This window comes from Rhagoletis zephyria, unplaced genomic scaffold (assembly GCF_001687245.7).
Source record: "Rhagoletis zephyria isolate East Lansing unplaced genomic scaffold, Rhagoletis_zephyria_1.1 Rzeph_scaffold_01820, whole genome shotgun sequence".
NCBI classification, from domain to species: domain Eukaryota; kingdom Metazoa; phylum Arthropoda; class Insecta; order Diptera; family Tephritidae; genus Rhagoletis; species Rhagoletis zephyria.
This window is the reverse complement of record NW_016158904.1, coordinates 74,143-90,290: the sequence shown is the minus strand read 5'-3', so window position 1 is coordinate 90,290 and position 16,148 is coordinate 74,143. Positions and strand designations below refer to the sequence as shown.

At 38.3% G+C, this 16,148-nt stretch overlaps 1 protein-coding gene across 1 annotated transcript; it reads left to right on the top strand.

Annotated features, from left to right (window-relative positions):
- The first annotated feature begins 13,134 nt into the window (after positions 1-13,134).
- Positions 13,135-13,698, top strand: LOC108365260 (uncharacterized). Its single transcript, XM_017619249.1, has one exon. It carries the CDS (start codon positions 13,135-13,137, stop codon positions 13,696-13,698), a length of 564 nt encoding a protein of 187 aa, XP_017474738.1.
- Positions 13,699-16,148: the final 2,450 nt, after the last annotated feature.

Genomic DNA, 16,148 nt, shown 5'->3' with positions numbered 1-16,148 from the left:
AGTGTGCACCGGAATTAATTTTGGTGACCCTAAACTGCACCTAAATTGCACCTAATTCCTGAATAATATTTACCAGCGTTCGACGAAATTTAGTGGGTGGGTCAGCTAGCGTGACGTCACGCTGGCTGACCCATATATTTTTGCAATTTTCTCGGAAACCGAGTGAGCACTTAAATTAATTTTGGAGGCCCTAAATTGCACCTAAATTGCACCTAATTCCTGAGTAATTTTTATCATTTTTTGGAGAAGTGGGTCAGCTAGCGTGACGGACGTGAGCAGCTGCAGTTTTGTGAAGACCAGCCCGAAATGCAAACGTGTAAAAACTGTGCAAAAAACTTTTGTCTCGGAGTTGCTTCAGAAGTCTTCCTCTGTGTATAATTTCTTCTTGCTCCACAATAATAGCCGCGTACATAATAATTATTTAATCCATTAATAATATTCTGCAATGGATACTATTATGATATGCATACGCGTATAATAACTTTTTATCACACCTATTTAGGCAAATAAAATGGATTCACACTTTTCATTTAGTAAAATTTTGCAACTTTTTTCTGCAAAATTAATAAAATTTAAAATATTAACATAAGTTTTAGCGTTGTCACGTACTCAATAGGACATCACATAAAAAAAGCAATTGTCACCATTGGAGCTTTCAAATTGCCCTCTGCATACCTAAACGTGACAATTGATTATAAACATGACAATAGTTATAGCGGCGAGTTTTGTCATTGCACGCGAATAGGGCTGTAAATTGGTGATGTACACATGTAAAACTTTACTTTTCGTACTCAGAAAAAGTTCCAGTTTTGATTTGTGAACTGGTTTCGATAAATTTCCGGTAAAAAATTAGACACGGCAGCGATTTGTTCGTAATTCACATGGTAATTGGAGATCGAGTTATGAATGAGAGAGCGAACTACGTAATTGGAGTGCCGTGGAAAAGCCGTATTAAATATTATTGATTAAGGCTAAAAGGCGTTTAACTTACACAGGCGGTTAGTCGAATCAAAAGTTTACATCATTTAACTAAGAGTTGAACAACGTAACCGCTTTTTAAATATAATGATTGTGTACGATTAGGAAATATGTAATAATATTCTCAACGAAATTTTTTGAAAATATCATCACTGCATCAAGTTTTATACTTGAAAAGGAGGACAAGGAGGGCATTTTTACTCAAATGGAGGACAGAGAAGGACAATATTTTTGAGGAGGACAATCCTCCTCAAAGGAGGACGGTTGGACGGTAACATGGTGTAACACTTTTTACTTCAGCCATCGCACAGTGGTTGCTGCCATAGGCCAAAATTAAAAAAATTTATGTAAAAATGTTTAAACCAAAATAGGCTTTGCAATCAGTTTTTTGTCCAAACTTCATGTTGTCATATATTTTTTGTCAAGGCATAACAAGGTAGAAGTGATTTCGACATTTCTCTCTTTTGAACTGCGACTGAAATGTCAACTCTTAAGCCTATACTATTCAAAATTTTTTCTTTATATAAATTTTCAATTGTGAGCTATGCGACTGATTTTAAATGCATAATAAAATGAAAAGGAATTGCGAGCGGTGCGTTGTGTTTGGCAAGAGCCTGGACAACAAACTTGTGAGTTATTTTAAACCTTCGAATTGTCAAGTGAAGCGACAACGGCGGGCAAATTGCGGCGATGTTTCATTAGGAGACTCTTCACGTGTGATCTTGACTTTATTTGTTGCCTATCGCAGCCGAGTATTTCTAAGTGGACGCGTTTGGTCCCAAGTGCAGGATTTATCATACTGAATATGAAAAGAAAATCTCCCTTTCATATACATACATGGATAGGCCAAATTTCAAATATTGGTCTGATATAACCTAAATCAGTATTCCTTGTTGACATAAAGAAACTGAAAGTAATTTTTAATAAATTCAATGGAAAGGAAATTTCGAATAGCAAAAATTTAATATCTAAATTATTGAAGTTAAGTTCTGATGTAAATTTAGAAGAATCAAACTTTTTTTAATATTCTTTAGAATTAAGTATTTGAATAAAAAAATAAATGCTCAAAAACATTGGGATAGTAAAAGCAAGAAAATTGTCAAAACGGTTTTATAAATGAGTGTGTTTCATTTAGTGTGTAATTTTGTGTAAGTATGCATTTCCACATTTACATTAAACCGAAAATTCAATAAGTAAAACGAAGCTGATTCTAATGAGATTTTAAATTCTGTCATATTTATATATATATGGTAAATGCATAACAAAGGGTTAATTTCTTTGTTTACATTTTTTGGCATTACAGTCAGGTATGAGAGAGCTGGACTGAATTGTCACTTCTACCCAGTGTTGCCAGAAGTTTTTGGCCCGACCGGCTAGATTGGCAAAAAAAAGCGGCTAAAAACGGCTAAAATGTTTTAGTGAAAATTCACATACTTTATTTAAATAAATCGCAAGAAACGAAAGACTAGTTAACACCATTAATTTATATCGAGTGTATATTCCTCATCATCAAATGAATCACTATTGTATATATCACCTGAATTCATTAATTTTAAGAGATCGTCATCTACAGTAAAATTATGGCAGCATTTTTCTTCACGTTTTAAACCGTATCTTATATATAAAATAGCGTTTAACGTTTTAACGCACATTGGATTTCTTTGCTTAGTTTTTATTATATTCATTGAACTAAATATTCGCTCTACTTCTGCATTACTTATAGGCAAAACAAGAAAACTAAAAACTAGGTTGCAAAGGTCAGCAAAAGGGTTTTCTCCTAGGGCATTTCGAAATTGATAAACTTCGGCCCAAAATTTTACAGTTGAGTCTAAATTACTCCAGGTATGTAACGTTAACCGTTGCCATTGCATCTCTATGGATGTTATTTCGTCGGCATTATATTTGTGTTTTTGTTGCTGTAGTTGAACAAATACTTTTGGTTTAATTACTCTTAATGCATTTCCAACCGAAAAAAGTCAATTTTTTTTAGTGTGGCAATATTTGTAGGGAGGCGTTGGCGTAATTCCTTTATTAAAGTGATAATAAAATAGCGACCATTTTCTCGAATTATTTTCTCGGCTTCGTGGTCAAAAGCGTTTGTGCTTACTTTTGTTTTTAAATACTCTTCAAAACTGTGATAAAACCGAGGAAATGGAGCAAGGTATGGTTCCAACGGGGAGCATATAGGATCAAATGTGTCCGCGCTAATAACCACTAGGGAGCATAGATGCGAAAGTAAAACATTGAGTTCATTAAAAATCTTCATTGGGTCTGCATTATTGCTTTCGAACAACTTGTTTACTTTTTGCACCTGAAAATTAGGCAAATAGTAAAATCGGCTAAAAACGGCTAACTTTTTTTTACAAACCGGCTAACAAATCGGCTGCCGGCTAGATCGAATTTTCTCCGGCTAGTTGCTATCAAAACCGGCTAAATCTAGCTGGAAAACGGCTAAAATAGCAACGCTGCTTCTACCTTGTTGAATATGCCTTGATTTTTTGTTTTAATTCTAACGGTTGTTTCCGAAAAAAGCAACAAAAGTGTCATCAATTGTTCATTTTATTTGTACAGCGTCAGCACGCTGAAAATTGAATTGTGAAAAGCCGAGTGAGTTAAAATTGTATGCAATGGATATTTTACATAAAGGTATTGACTTTATTTCTACAATTAAATTTTGAGAAAATTCGTGTTGTGTTCTATGCAAATCGTTATTTTACAAAAGTAGGATTTTGTGTGTTTCTTGGTTCGTCTTTCAAGTATATAGGTAATGTTTTAAGTGTGTTTCCCCTCTCGGCCCTCAATATTTTTATTTACATATTGTTTGTTAATATTTTAAGATTATAAAAGTGTTCAGTGTAGATGCATTGACCTGCAGAGGCTCTCGTATTATATTATTATTATTCCATAATCTAATCCAAGCTCTTTATGTATTTTCTACAGTTTTTTTTTCATGTTTATTTCTTGATTTATGGTTCTAATTTTCTAATTCAAAATGTTTCTAGGCACAAGTTAAGCCTGCCAATTTTGTCGATTGCATGTTTTTGAGATTTGGCGTAAAAATTTTGGTACGCATTCCCAAAAAGTTCAAAATTTGCTAGATGCAATAGCGAAAGATATTGAATATGAGGGTTTTGAGCCAGATCGGTATGAGTTGCAAAAATGTATTAATTACGTTTGTAAAAAATTTGCATTGTTTTGGCAAAGATCCAAACGCCAAAAATCAGCAGTTTTGAAAAATCATTATAATTGGCTCGAAAAGAAAGAAATCATTTCATTAAAATGTCAACCAATAGTTTCCACCAATTCAAATCGTGGCGCCCGAAAATAGATTTTGTTGAGTCTTCAAAAAGACTAAGCGTCGGCGAACATATCGGGATAAAATTTTTACGCTAAGGTCTGTTAAAAGTAAAAACTGTAATATGTAAAAGTGGGCGGGGTTGGACACGCCCATATACAGTCATGTGAAAAATAATAGGGACACGAACGACATTGTGACCAGTTTCGGCTATTTTTTGTTTGTTTGTTTAATGTTTATTTTTTTTATAAAAATACAACTCACTATCTAACAAAAAACAAATTTCAACCTTTGTAAAAAAAAAATAGAAAAAGTCAACAAAATTTTAAAACAACACCAAACTTTTTAAATAAGACTTTTAGAAAAAAGTTATGTATGCGCTTTTATAGCACAATGAATTCTAGCACAATATAGAGCAAGTTTTAAGTGGCTAAGAAATCGCTTTGATTTTTGATAATTTTTTTCCTGACGGTGTCATGCATTTTCTTCCATTAAAAGTATGTTTGACATTTTTTTTATGGAAGCTAATAGTAACACCATCCGCCAAAAAAAAATTATCAACAATCAACGCAAATTTTTAGCCACTTCAAACTTGCAATTTCTTATGCTAGAATTTAATGGGCTTTAAAACTGCACACCTAGATTTTTTCTAAAACTTCTTATTAAAAAGGTTTGTGTTGTTTTAAAATTTTGTTGAATTTTTCTACTTTTATAGTGTCGTGTCCCTATTATTTTTCACATGACTGTATGTGGGCGTGTCCAACCCCGCCCACTTTTACATATTACAGTTTTTACTCTTAACAGCTTAGGGTAAACATTTTATCCCGATATGTCCATTAAAAGTATTTTTGGCCGCTCTCCCCATATAAATGCAACCACTGTGCATCGCTATCTTTCCACGTTCTAACGACTTTTATACTTTTGTTGTATATTCTTATCAGTACACCTGTACTTCCTCTCTCATAATGAGTTGAAGTCAATCCAACAACAATAATAAAACCAGCAGACAAAAATGTAAATTAATGCAAATGTTACAGTTTTGCACTCATATATTTTTAAGAACTTTTTAACAATTTTCACGAAAAAAAGAACTATTAGCACAACGTTCAGTACCCTTTTCCTTTTTTTAGTTCCTGGATGCGATTTGGCATACCTTATTTGTATCTCTGTAAAAATTCTGGAGGTATACTCACCCCTATAGCCTTAGTTTGCTTTCACTGCTCATGTACTCAATTGGATGGACTGGGATACTTAGTAAGCATGTCCGCGGATTGTGGAGGTCATTTCAAATTAGTAAATTTTTGCTTTTGTGTCCAGTCTTTGCGAACATGTGCAGTGTGTTTTGGGTGATTTTTCAGCAGAATCTCCTATTTATCGACTACATCTTGCAAATATTGTTCCTAACGCATAATGCGTACTAACGAACCAACAAAATTTTTGAAATACAACCCCAAACTATTATTGACCGACCACTGTGATTCACAGTTTGCCTTACATGATGCGCATGGGCTTAATTTGGGTCTTTGATCCAATACCATGCCCGGCCATAGCATTGAAAGCGATTAATTTACTGTTGTCAGACCACATAACCTTCAACTGAAACTTAAAAATGTGTTTTTTTATTGCATTCTGAAAGGCCTTACATATCCCAATAAACAACGGTCCTGTTTTCGCGCGATACAGCAAAATGCTGCCACACTCGCACATGTATTTTGATCAAATTTGCTTTTTTCTTCTTTTATAATGCCTTTGCGCGCTCAATTTGGCAATTTTTCGCCTCACTGTCTATTGATTTGTATTAAAGTTTATTACCTTAAGCGCTTCCGTAATAGTGGCTGCATCGTTACTTGCTTCTNATACAGCAAAATGCTGCCACACTCGCACATGTATTTTGATCAAATTTGCTTTTTTCTTCTTTTATAATGCCTTTGCGCGCTCAATTTGGCAATTTTTCGCCTCACTGTCTATTGATTTGTATTAAAGTTTATTACCTTAAGCGCTTAAGCTTAAAGTTTATTACCTTAAGCGCTTGCTTCGAAGTTCACAAGATATCGGACCTTAATATTTTTTGACAGACTTCCTTTGTCCTTGGGACCACTTTAGGCTATATTTATTCTCAGTCTTAACATTTTCAAGTAGCAAACTCCACAATTTTTTGCCACTTTTCTTGCGGTCCCGCCTTTCCGCAGTAAATCTATTATTTACATTTATGATTCCTGATTAACCATATTATTTACTGGTGATCACATCTTCAATAAATTACAATACAGAAAAAAGTCATCTGACTTCCAACTAAGTAAAAGATAACTGTAAATTGCAAAACTGAGAGTGGGTGCAAAACTGTAACATTTGCCTTAATTTACATTTTTGTCTGCTGGTTTCTTTATTGTTGTTGTATTGACTTCAAATCATTATAAGAGGAAGTACATGTGTACCGATAAGTATATAAATACAACAAAAGTATGAAAGTTGTTAGAACTTGGAAAGATAGCGATGGCTGAAGTAAAAAGTGTTACACCATGTTACAGTTTAGCTCGTCCCTGTATATGTATTAAAGGGTTGCAGAATTACATTTGTCTCTTCCACGCTTACAAGTACTCTTTGCATTGTACTCTACTCCAAAGTATAATGATTATCTCTCTCCGCACAAAGCCACCACTCTCTTCATCGCGAGTGCAAATTGTTTTCATACTTCTTCTGTTGAGCCAAGTTGTGCACACTACTTGCCACGATTGCGCAATACAGATACACGAAGCTACACCAACGAGTAGAGAAAATACTACATGCTTGCTTGTACTACTCGCTTGTGCTTGTGTATTCGAAATTAGTCGTAGTTCTTGCTCAACGTTGCACAAATATGTACATAAGTGTGTATGTATGGTGTACATGTGACAAGTGAAGTGAGGTAGACGCATAAAATTTTAACTCCGCGTTTTCAGTAATTTTATATTGGAAAAGCGACGATTGGTTACCTTAAAGTGTGTTCGCAGTGAAGAAAACAGCCTGCAGCAGTGAAAGACAGTGTCACAAACGCAGCGGAGTCAAGATAAGTACTTTTATAGATTTATATAAAAAAGAACTTTTTCTTTTTCCTTTCCTTTGGCGATCCAAAGAGAAAGCCCCAAATAAAAGGAAAATAACAACAGAAAGTACTTTTGGCTCGCTAAACAGCTGATCGCGAGTGCGAATTCAGAGAAAGCAAAAAGCTGGAAATTTTGGTGAACTAACTTTTGGAAAAGCTTCTGTAAAAGCTTCCACAACCAAAGTCGCAATACGCTCAAGTTCGTTACAAAGCTTTTCGCAAAGCTTTCCACTGAGCTTAGCCCGGACACAAACCGAACGGGGATACAGCTTTTACCACGCAACCGGTGCAGTGGTGTCCAATAAAATAAAATAGCAGCGCGTAGAAAGCGTATTTGTTTCCACCAAAATAAAATAAAATTAAATTAAATTAAATTGAATTGAATTGAATTAGATTGAACTGAATTGAATTAAATTTAATTAAATTAAATTAAATTAAATTAAATTAGATTAAATTAAGTTAAATTGAATTAAATTAAATTAAATTAATTTAAATTAAATAAAATTAAATTAAATTAAGTTAAATTAAATTAAATTGAATTAAAGTAAATTAAATTAAATTAAGTTAAATTAAAATTAAACTGAATTAAATTGAATTTAGTTGGATTAAATTCAATTAAACTAAATTAAATTAAATTAAATTAAACTAAATTAAATTAAATTAAATTAAATTAAACTAAATTAAATTAAATTAAATTAAACTAAATTAAATTAAGTTAAATTAAATTAAATTAAGTTAAATTAAATTGGATTAGGTTAAATTAAATTAAACCAAATTAACTAAATTAACTTAAATTAAATTAAGTTAAATTAAATTAAATAAGTAAATTAAAGAAAACTTAACTCAGCCAAATAAAATATTAAATTAACCGAAAGTAAACTGCTATAGCGAAATAACCTGTATAAATAAATTAAACTTAATATAACCAATTAAAAATAAAATACAATTACCTGTAAAAAAAGTACAAAGTTGGTGCTCACCCCGTGGTGAGGAAGTGATAAAAAATTAAAAATGGATAAACGGAAGCAAAACCAAGGCACCGCTATCCAACCCCCGCCCGGGGCTAGTAGCCCCTTCCAGCGGAGCGGAATGACCCCACGACCTCCCGTACGTAACACGTTACTGGCCACGCGACCAGCCAGTGAGAATACGGATATCGCGAGTTCCAATTACGTGGTGGATTCTGCAGGGTCACCAGCAGCACGCATAGATATCGGAAATGCAGCTGACTCTCGGAGAATCCAATCAATCGAGAACTCTGCTGAAAAGTACAACGACGCCCTTCGTATGATTGGGAAAAAGATCGGGGAACTGAGGAAGATAATGGACAGCCAGAGGCACGTGAACCAGCAAATGAAGAACGTTGAAGAATCGTTGAGAGTAATGATCCAGAAAGAACCTCAGTTAGTTCTTCAGTGAAATCGGCTCAAACAGACCGGCCAGTCAAAGGTGATAAAACAGAGACTAGGAGCAGGTCGGCGAACGAACCCACACCCGAGAACCACCCACAACCTAAAGGAAAACGCATTCGTGTCACCTCACTTCGAGCACAAGCAGAGAAAAAGGATCGCCAAAGTCGTAGCAGTGATCAACCAACAACTGCTAACAACTCAGCCCAGGAGCCAAAAGGCGATAACCAGTCGTTATGCTCCAACGTTACCACAGCCAACTTAAATATGGAGTGGACTAAGGTGAAACCGAAAAGACGGCAGAGAAAAAAGCCAGCCAGCCCGGACGCCATTGTAATCAAATCTTCTGGAGTGTTCTTACGCTGACATTTTGAAAACGGTAAAAAGCGAGGACAGCCTGAAGGGTCTAAGCGAAACTGTGCGGAAGATCAGGAAAACAGCTAGGGGCGATCTCCTGTTTCAGCTGAACAAGTCTGAGGCGCAAATACTGCGAAACTTCAAGAGGCAGTCGAAGGGGTACTGGCAAGTAAAGCAGAAGTCAGGACCCTAACTGAAATGGTTCATATAGAGATACATGATATCGACGAAGTTACGGCAAGCGAAGAGGTGTGCTTAGCTTTAAATGGCCAGGGTGAGTCCACTAAAGTGCAAGTATCCGATATCCGGTCGATGCGAAAAGCGTACGGAGGCACACAGACCGCAACCTTACTCCTACCCGAGAGCGTTGCCAATAAGTTAGTGGCCCAAGGTAAAATCAGAATTGGCTGGGTTATCTGCCGAATAACACATAAAATAAACCCAAAGTGCTGCTACAAATGTTTTGAGTTCGGCCACATATCCAAGGGCGGTCGGAGCAGCGACGATTTTGGCAAATCGTGCTTCAAGTGCGGTCAAACTGGGCGCACGGCCAAACTATGCACAAATGCACCAGGGTGCTTATTATGCGTAAAACGTGGCAGAATTTCTACAAGCCACCAGGCAGGAGGCAACAAGTCCCTGGTATATCAACAAGCGGTAAGCAAAATAAAGGTATGATGAGACTTTTGCAGCTTAACCTCAACCACTGTCAAGCGGCGCAGGACCTCCTGTCGCAAACAATATTAGAAGAAAAAATCGATATTACGATACTCAGTGAGCCATACAAATCGAAATCGTCGCAGTGCTGGCTTCAGGATCAAAGCGGAAAAGCGGCTATTTGGTCATGCGGGAACCCAGCACGCTGGATGCAAGGTGCCGTGCCTGAAAATGGTTTCGTTGGTGCGGAAATCGGCAACTTGTACGTATACAGCTGCTACATTGCGCCAAGCATAAGTATACAGGCATTCGAAAATATACTGTTAAAGATAACAATTGATGCTAGAGGCAGGCAGAATGTTCTTATAGCAGGCGACTTCAACGCGTGGGCGCAAGAGTGGGGATGCCGCAGTACAAGCCCAAGAGGGAGAGCTCTGCTGGAGGCTTTCGCTTGTTTGGACGTCGCACAGTGGTTCGGATAGCGGATCTAGCTGGACGAAAGTCAAAATTTTTTGTTTTTAAAATACTTAATGGTACTTTGAATACATTCCTGACAATACATTCAAATAGAAATTGCATTTATTAAAGCATTAACATATGAAAACAAACAAAAAAGGTAAGTCAACGTCGCCTATTTGAGAACTCTATTTTAAAAGCTGAAATTTAACTTAAAAGATTGCTAATTGCACTCACAGATATTTGCATAATTGCAAATTGACTTTATAAACAAAAAATTACACTTATTCCGCTATAGATTCAGAGGTCATAACGCAATTTATGTCCACATTGGTATAAGCAAATTTATTCTGAAAATCGTCGTTTTGACGTTTGTGTGTTAAAACAGAATAATACTTGGAGTTATAAAAACTTTGGTTATGTAAGAAATAAAAAAAATAGCAACTCGCGAATTTTCTGCTTTCTGAAATTAAAAAATTATACAACAGGCATGCAAAGCTTTAAGCGCTGTTATAAATTTTTTTCTGAAATTTATTTGTGTTTCTTGCTGTGATCTTACATTTTAGTCATGGTAAAGAAAATCTTAAGAAGTGAGTTGTTTGACATTTGGAGAAGTGTTGCTAAAACTTCTAAAAGACAACAAGGTGTCCGTGATTATGTGATTAGTAAATTGAAAGAAATATCTGATGAAAATGCTCGTTCCGAAGTAAATAAAGTAAATTAAGTAAATGACTTTAGATTCGTAATTTTTTTAATTTTCGTCCGCCATATTGGATCCGCCATTTTGAATTTTTGGTAAATGACTTTAGATATGTAATCAGCGACCCAGAAAAGCCCCAGATACCCAGTTTCATAGAAATCGACCGATTTTTTTAATTTTCGTCCGCCATATTGGATCCGCCATTTTGAATTTTTGATAAGTGATTTCAGATTCGTAATCAGCGACCCAAAAATCCCCCTAGGTAATAAGTGGTGTAAAGATCCATCAACGAGTACTTGTTTAAATAGTTTCGTCCATTGGGCTAGATTTGCGATCCGAACCACTGTGCGTCGTTCTACTAAACCCGGGATCTGAACACAGCTTTAGCCGAAACGGTTTTGGGTCAATAATAGACCTGACCTTTATCAGTTCCGGGCTATATAGATTCACTGAATGGAAACATAGCATGTGTTATACGCAAAGTGATCATTCAGCTTTAATTTCCAATATCAACTGCAGACGAGAACTGTCTAAGCGGACTTACAACCCCGGAATATCGCACCTTTTCGTATATGACATCAAGAAGTTTAGCAGACACTACTACCGCAATGTCGTCAGCAAACCTACTATGGATGATCCTTCGGGCAATTCAGTACGAAGAACTCCATCATACATAATGTTCCATAGTAAAGGGCCTAGTACGGATCCTTGTGGAACGCCACCTGTTATCTTAGCCCGCTGCAGGCCCTCCTCCGTTTCGTTCCGCAGCACTCGCGAATGGAAATAACTTCGTATTAGTATTCGAAGATAATAAGAAATTCCAATACTCTCCAGTCTATCGAGTACTTTAGCCCAGGTGGCAGAGTTGAACGCGTTCTTTACGTCTAAGGTAACAATCACGCAGTACTCTTTTGATTCTCCCAGCCACCGTGTACCGCTCGTTGCATCCCGTGCTAAGCTTAATGACTTCTGCTACCGCATTCACAGTGGATTTCCCTTTTCTAAACCCGAATTGGTTTGCCGATATTCCCCCTTTCTCTTGGACTTCCCTGTGGAGACGCTTGACAATTATATTCTCCAAGATTTTACCTGCTGTGTCTAGCAGACAAATAGGCCGAAAACTTGGCTGATCATCCAGAGGTTTACCCGGCTTAGGTATTAAAACAAGCTTATGCCTCTTCCAGATTCGAGGGAAAGTTCCATTCCTGAAACATCCATTAAAAACTTGTAGGCTTAGGTATTAAAACAAGCTTTTGCCTCTTCCAGATTTGAGGGAAAGTTCCATTCGTGAAACATCAATTAAAAAATTGTAGAAATGAGGAAGCGTACTGCTGGACTGCAAGCTTTAGATCAATGTTGGGCACGCCATCGGGGCCAGGAGCCTTCTTTACTTCCACTTTAGCTGTTGCGAGTGTGATTTCTTCTTCCGTTACAGGGTCAACAACACTCAACGGATCACCATCCATAGTGGACACTAACGGCCTCTGTACAGGAAATAGTGTCTCCACAACGGACTTTAGGTATGCAGCGTTTGTCGGATTCATGTTTCTGCCTTTCAGCTTTTTTGAGAAAATTTGTAAGCCGAGCCCCAAGGATTCCGTTCAGCATCATCGCAAAGCTCTAAAACGCATTACTTTCTTGAATTCCTTTCTTTAGTGCGTCGCGTGTACTCTTATAAGCCGCACGAAGTACCACGAAGTTGTCTCTTTCCCTAGCTCTCTGAGCGTTTCGTCTACATCTTAGACATTTCTTTCGCAGGTCCGCTATGTTATCGTTCCACCAGTAAACCGCATGACGATACGTGGAGGAAGTTCTCCTGGCCATTGAAGCATCGCATGCTGCGCGAATATCGGCCATTAGGTGCTCGGCCAGGGAGTCTGCTGACCCTTGGCAAACGGTGGATGGTAGCATGCTGGTAAACGAGTCGGGGTCTAAAGTACTGGTTTTCCAGCCGTGCGTGATTAAAAGTTGGTTAAATAGCTTCGGCCTGAAGCTAGCCGAGCAAAAAACAGAAGCAATACTTATCTCGAGTCGTAAGAAACTAGAGGAGGTAGCGCTAAAAATTGGCGACCACACCATCATAACGAAACCCACAATTAAATACCTGGGAGTGGTGCTAGACAAGCGTCTTACTTTCAGCGCCCACTTGAGCTATGTGAGAGAGAAAGCAGCTTCAACTATCACGGGACTATCGCGAATAATGCTTAATACGCGAGGACCGAAACAGCGCAGACGTTTACTCTTAGCGAGCGTGGTTAAAAGCCAAATACTGTATGCGGCCCCAATTTGGTCAAACGCGGCACAGTGTCCAGCCTACTTCCGCGGAGTCAACTCAACATACCGTTTATGCGCGCTCCGAGTTTGCAGCGCCTTCAGAACAGTGTCGGACGAAGCAGCTTTCATAATCGCCAGTATGATACCCGTAGATATACTGGCGAGAGAATCGACGGTCCTTGCATCCACACCGCGTAGTCTAACTCAATTAGACCGACGCCAAGCCCGGGAAAGCAGCATTACGGAGTGGCAAAACAAGTGCAATAGTACGATTAAAAGTCGTTGGACCTATCGCTGCATACCAAATCTGGTATCCTGGCTTGATAGAATGCATGGCGAAGTAGATTTTTATCTTAGTCAGTTCTTTAGTGGTCATGGCTGTTTTAAGGCATACCTATTTAAATTCAAACATGAGCACGACCCGTACTGCGACTTCTGTCGAAATGGCGTGGAAGAAGATGTGCACCACGTATTCTTTGAGTGCCCTTGATTCCATCGGCAGATGAACCAACTGAAACTAGCTGTTGGAGGGGTGTTTACGCCACAGTCCATAGTCGCCTATATGGTGAAAGGAGCCAGTGAATGGGCATCAACCAGCCACACACTAACTTCAATTTTGAAGGAACTGAGGGACCTAGAGAGACAGCGGCGTATCACCCGTGATTAAGCCAACTCTTAGCATAGCCGCGGACTGTGACCAAACTATGATGTTCACCAACCAAAGCGTAGGCGCGGACTGGAACCTAGGCCGTTCCAGCCGCCCGAGTAGTACAGCTAAGAAACTTGTGCTTTCAGACCGTCCCTTGAGCATGAAACTTACCAATTAAAGCGTAAGCGCGGACTGGAACCCAGGGCGTTCCAGCCGCCCAGGTGGCAATCTCGAAAACTTGTGTAATCGAAAAATAGGCGCGGACTGGAACCTAGGGCGTTCCAGCCGCCCAGGTGGCAATCTCGAAAACTTGTGTAATCGAAAAATAGGCGCGGACTGGAACCTAGGGCGTTCCAGCCGCCCAGGTGGCAATCTCGAAAACTTGTGTAATCGAAAAATAGGCGCGGACTGGAACCTAGGGCGTTCCAGCCGCAAATAAAGTGCAGTTTCGAATTTCGGCGCGTTGGTGCGGATCGGAACCTAGACCGTTCCAACCGCAAAGGCAGTATACATACATACGTATACGGGCCTGAAACTCGTCTCTTATGCAAGCCTGCTCAATGCAATACCAGCATAAGGCATGCCGTCATTTTAAGGTATTTGTTCTAACTGCCTATAAAAGCGAAGATAATAAGTTGTATCTAAGAGATAAATAAATAAATAGTTTAAAAAAAGGGTATTTCTCTTTAAACAAGATGTGGCAAAGCCTACTAGGTGTAGCCCAGGACTCAGTACAACCGACTGGAAGNAAACTCGTCTCTTATGCAAGCCTGCTCAATGCAATACCAGCATAAGGCATGCCGTCATTTTAAGGTATTTGTTCTAACTGCCTATAAAAGCGAAGATAATAAATTGTATCTAAGAGATAAATAAATAAATAGTTTAAAAAAAGGGTATTTCTCTTTAAACAAGACGTGGCAAAGCCTACTAGGTGTAGCCCAGGACTGAGTACAACCGACTGGAACGAATGTGCGAGCCTAGTGCTCAACCGCCTCCCGACGAAATACTTGACGGTGGTACCGGGGGGTTCGGTACTTGGACAGTAGGAGGCTTAGTTCGGGTTAAAGTCCCACACTGACGGGTACAGGTTTCGATGCTTGCTCCTCGTAAAAAAAAACAAAAAATGGTGTATGTATGTATGTATGTATGTATGTATTATGGCTGATTTCCATAGCGTCGATTGCTTTGCATACGTACAAAGTATAAGGTTCCATAAAGTTATCGAAACGCATCGCTAGAGCAATCACTGCATCAGAAACAAAGTTGATGCTTCGTTTGTTATTGGTTAGCATTGGTGTTTTAGAAATGGAAAATTCAGAAAAATTGTTCATTGCTATACTGAATATTTAAAATATGCACTGTTTATGGTTGCAATGTGTCGCAACTCTGCATATACAAACAGTTTGAATACCGCAGTATAACAATTTCCAAATATTGTATTGATAGGTTTGGGAAGTCAGCCTATGTATATGTATGTATGTGCACATATGTATGTGCATTAGATGCCTTATTTTCTCCATACATTTTGCTAAAGTATTTCAGATTCTCCCTCCGGCAGCAGAATATGAAAATATGACACTAAAGAGNCAGCCGCCCAGGTGGCAATCTCGAAAATTTGCGCGATCGATAATAGGCGCGGACTGGAACCTAGGGCGTTCCAGCCGCAAATAAAGTGCAGTTTCGAATTTCGGCGCGTTGGTGCGGATCGGAACCTAGACCGTTCCAACCGCAAAGGCAGTATACATACATACGTATACGGGCCTGAAACTCGTCTCTTATGCAAGCCTGCTCAATGCAATACCAGCATATGGCATGCCGTCATTTTAAGGTATTTGTTCTAACTGCCTATAAAAGCGAAGATAATAAATTGTATCTAAGAGATAAATAAATAAATAGTTTAAAAAAAGGGTATTTCTCTTTAAACAAGACGTGGCAAAGCCTACTAGGTGTAGCCCAGGACTGAGTACAACCGACTGGAACGAATGTGCGAGCCTAGTGCTCAACCGCCTCCCGACGAAATACTTGACGGTGGTACCGGGGGGTTCGGTACTTGGACAGTAGGAGGCTTAGTTCGGGTTAAAGTCCCACACTGACGGGTACAGGCTTTCGATGCTTGCTCCTCGTAAAAAAAAACAAAAAATGGTGTATGTATGTATGTATGTATGTATGTATTATGGCTGATTTCCATAGCGTCGATTGCTTTGCATACGTACAAAGTATAAGGTTCCATAAAGTTATCGAAACGCATCGCTAGAGCAATCACTGCATCAGAAACAAAGTTGATGCTTCGT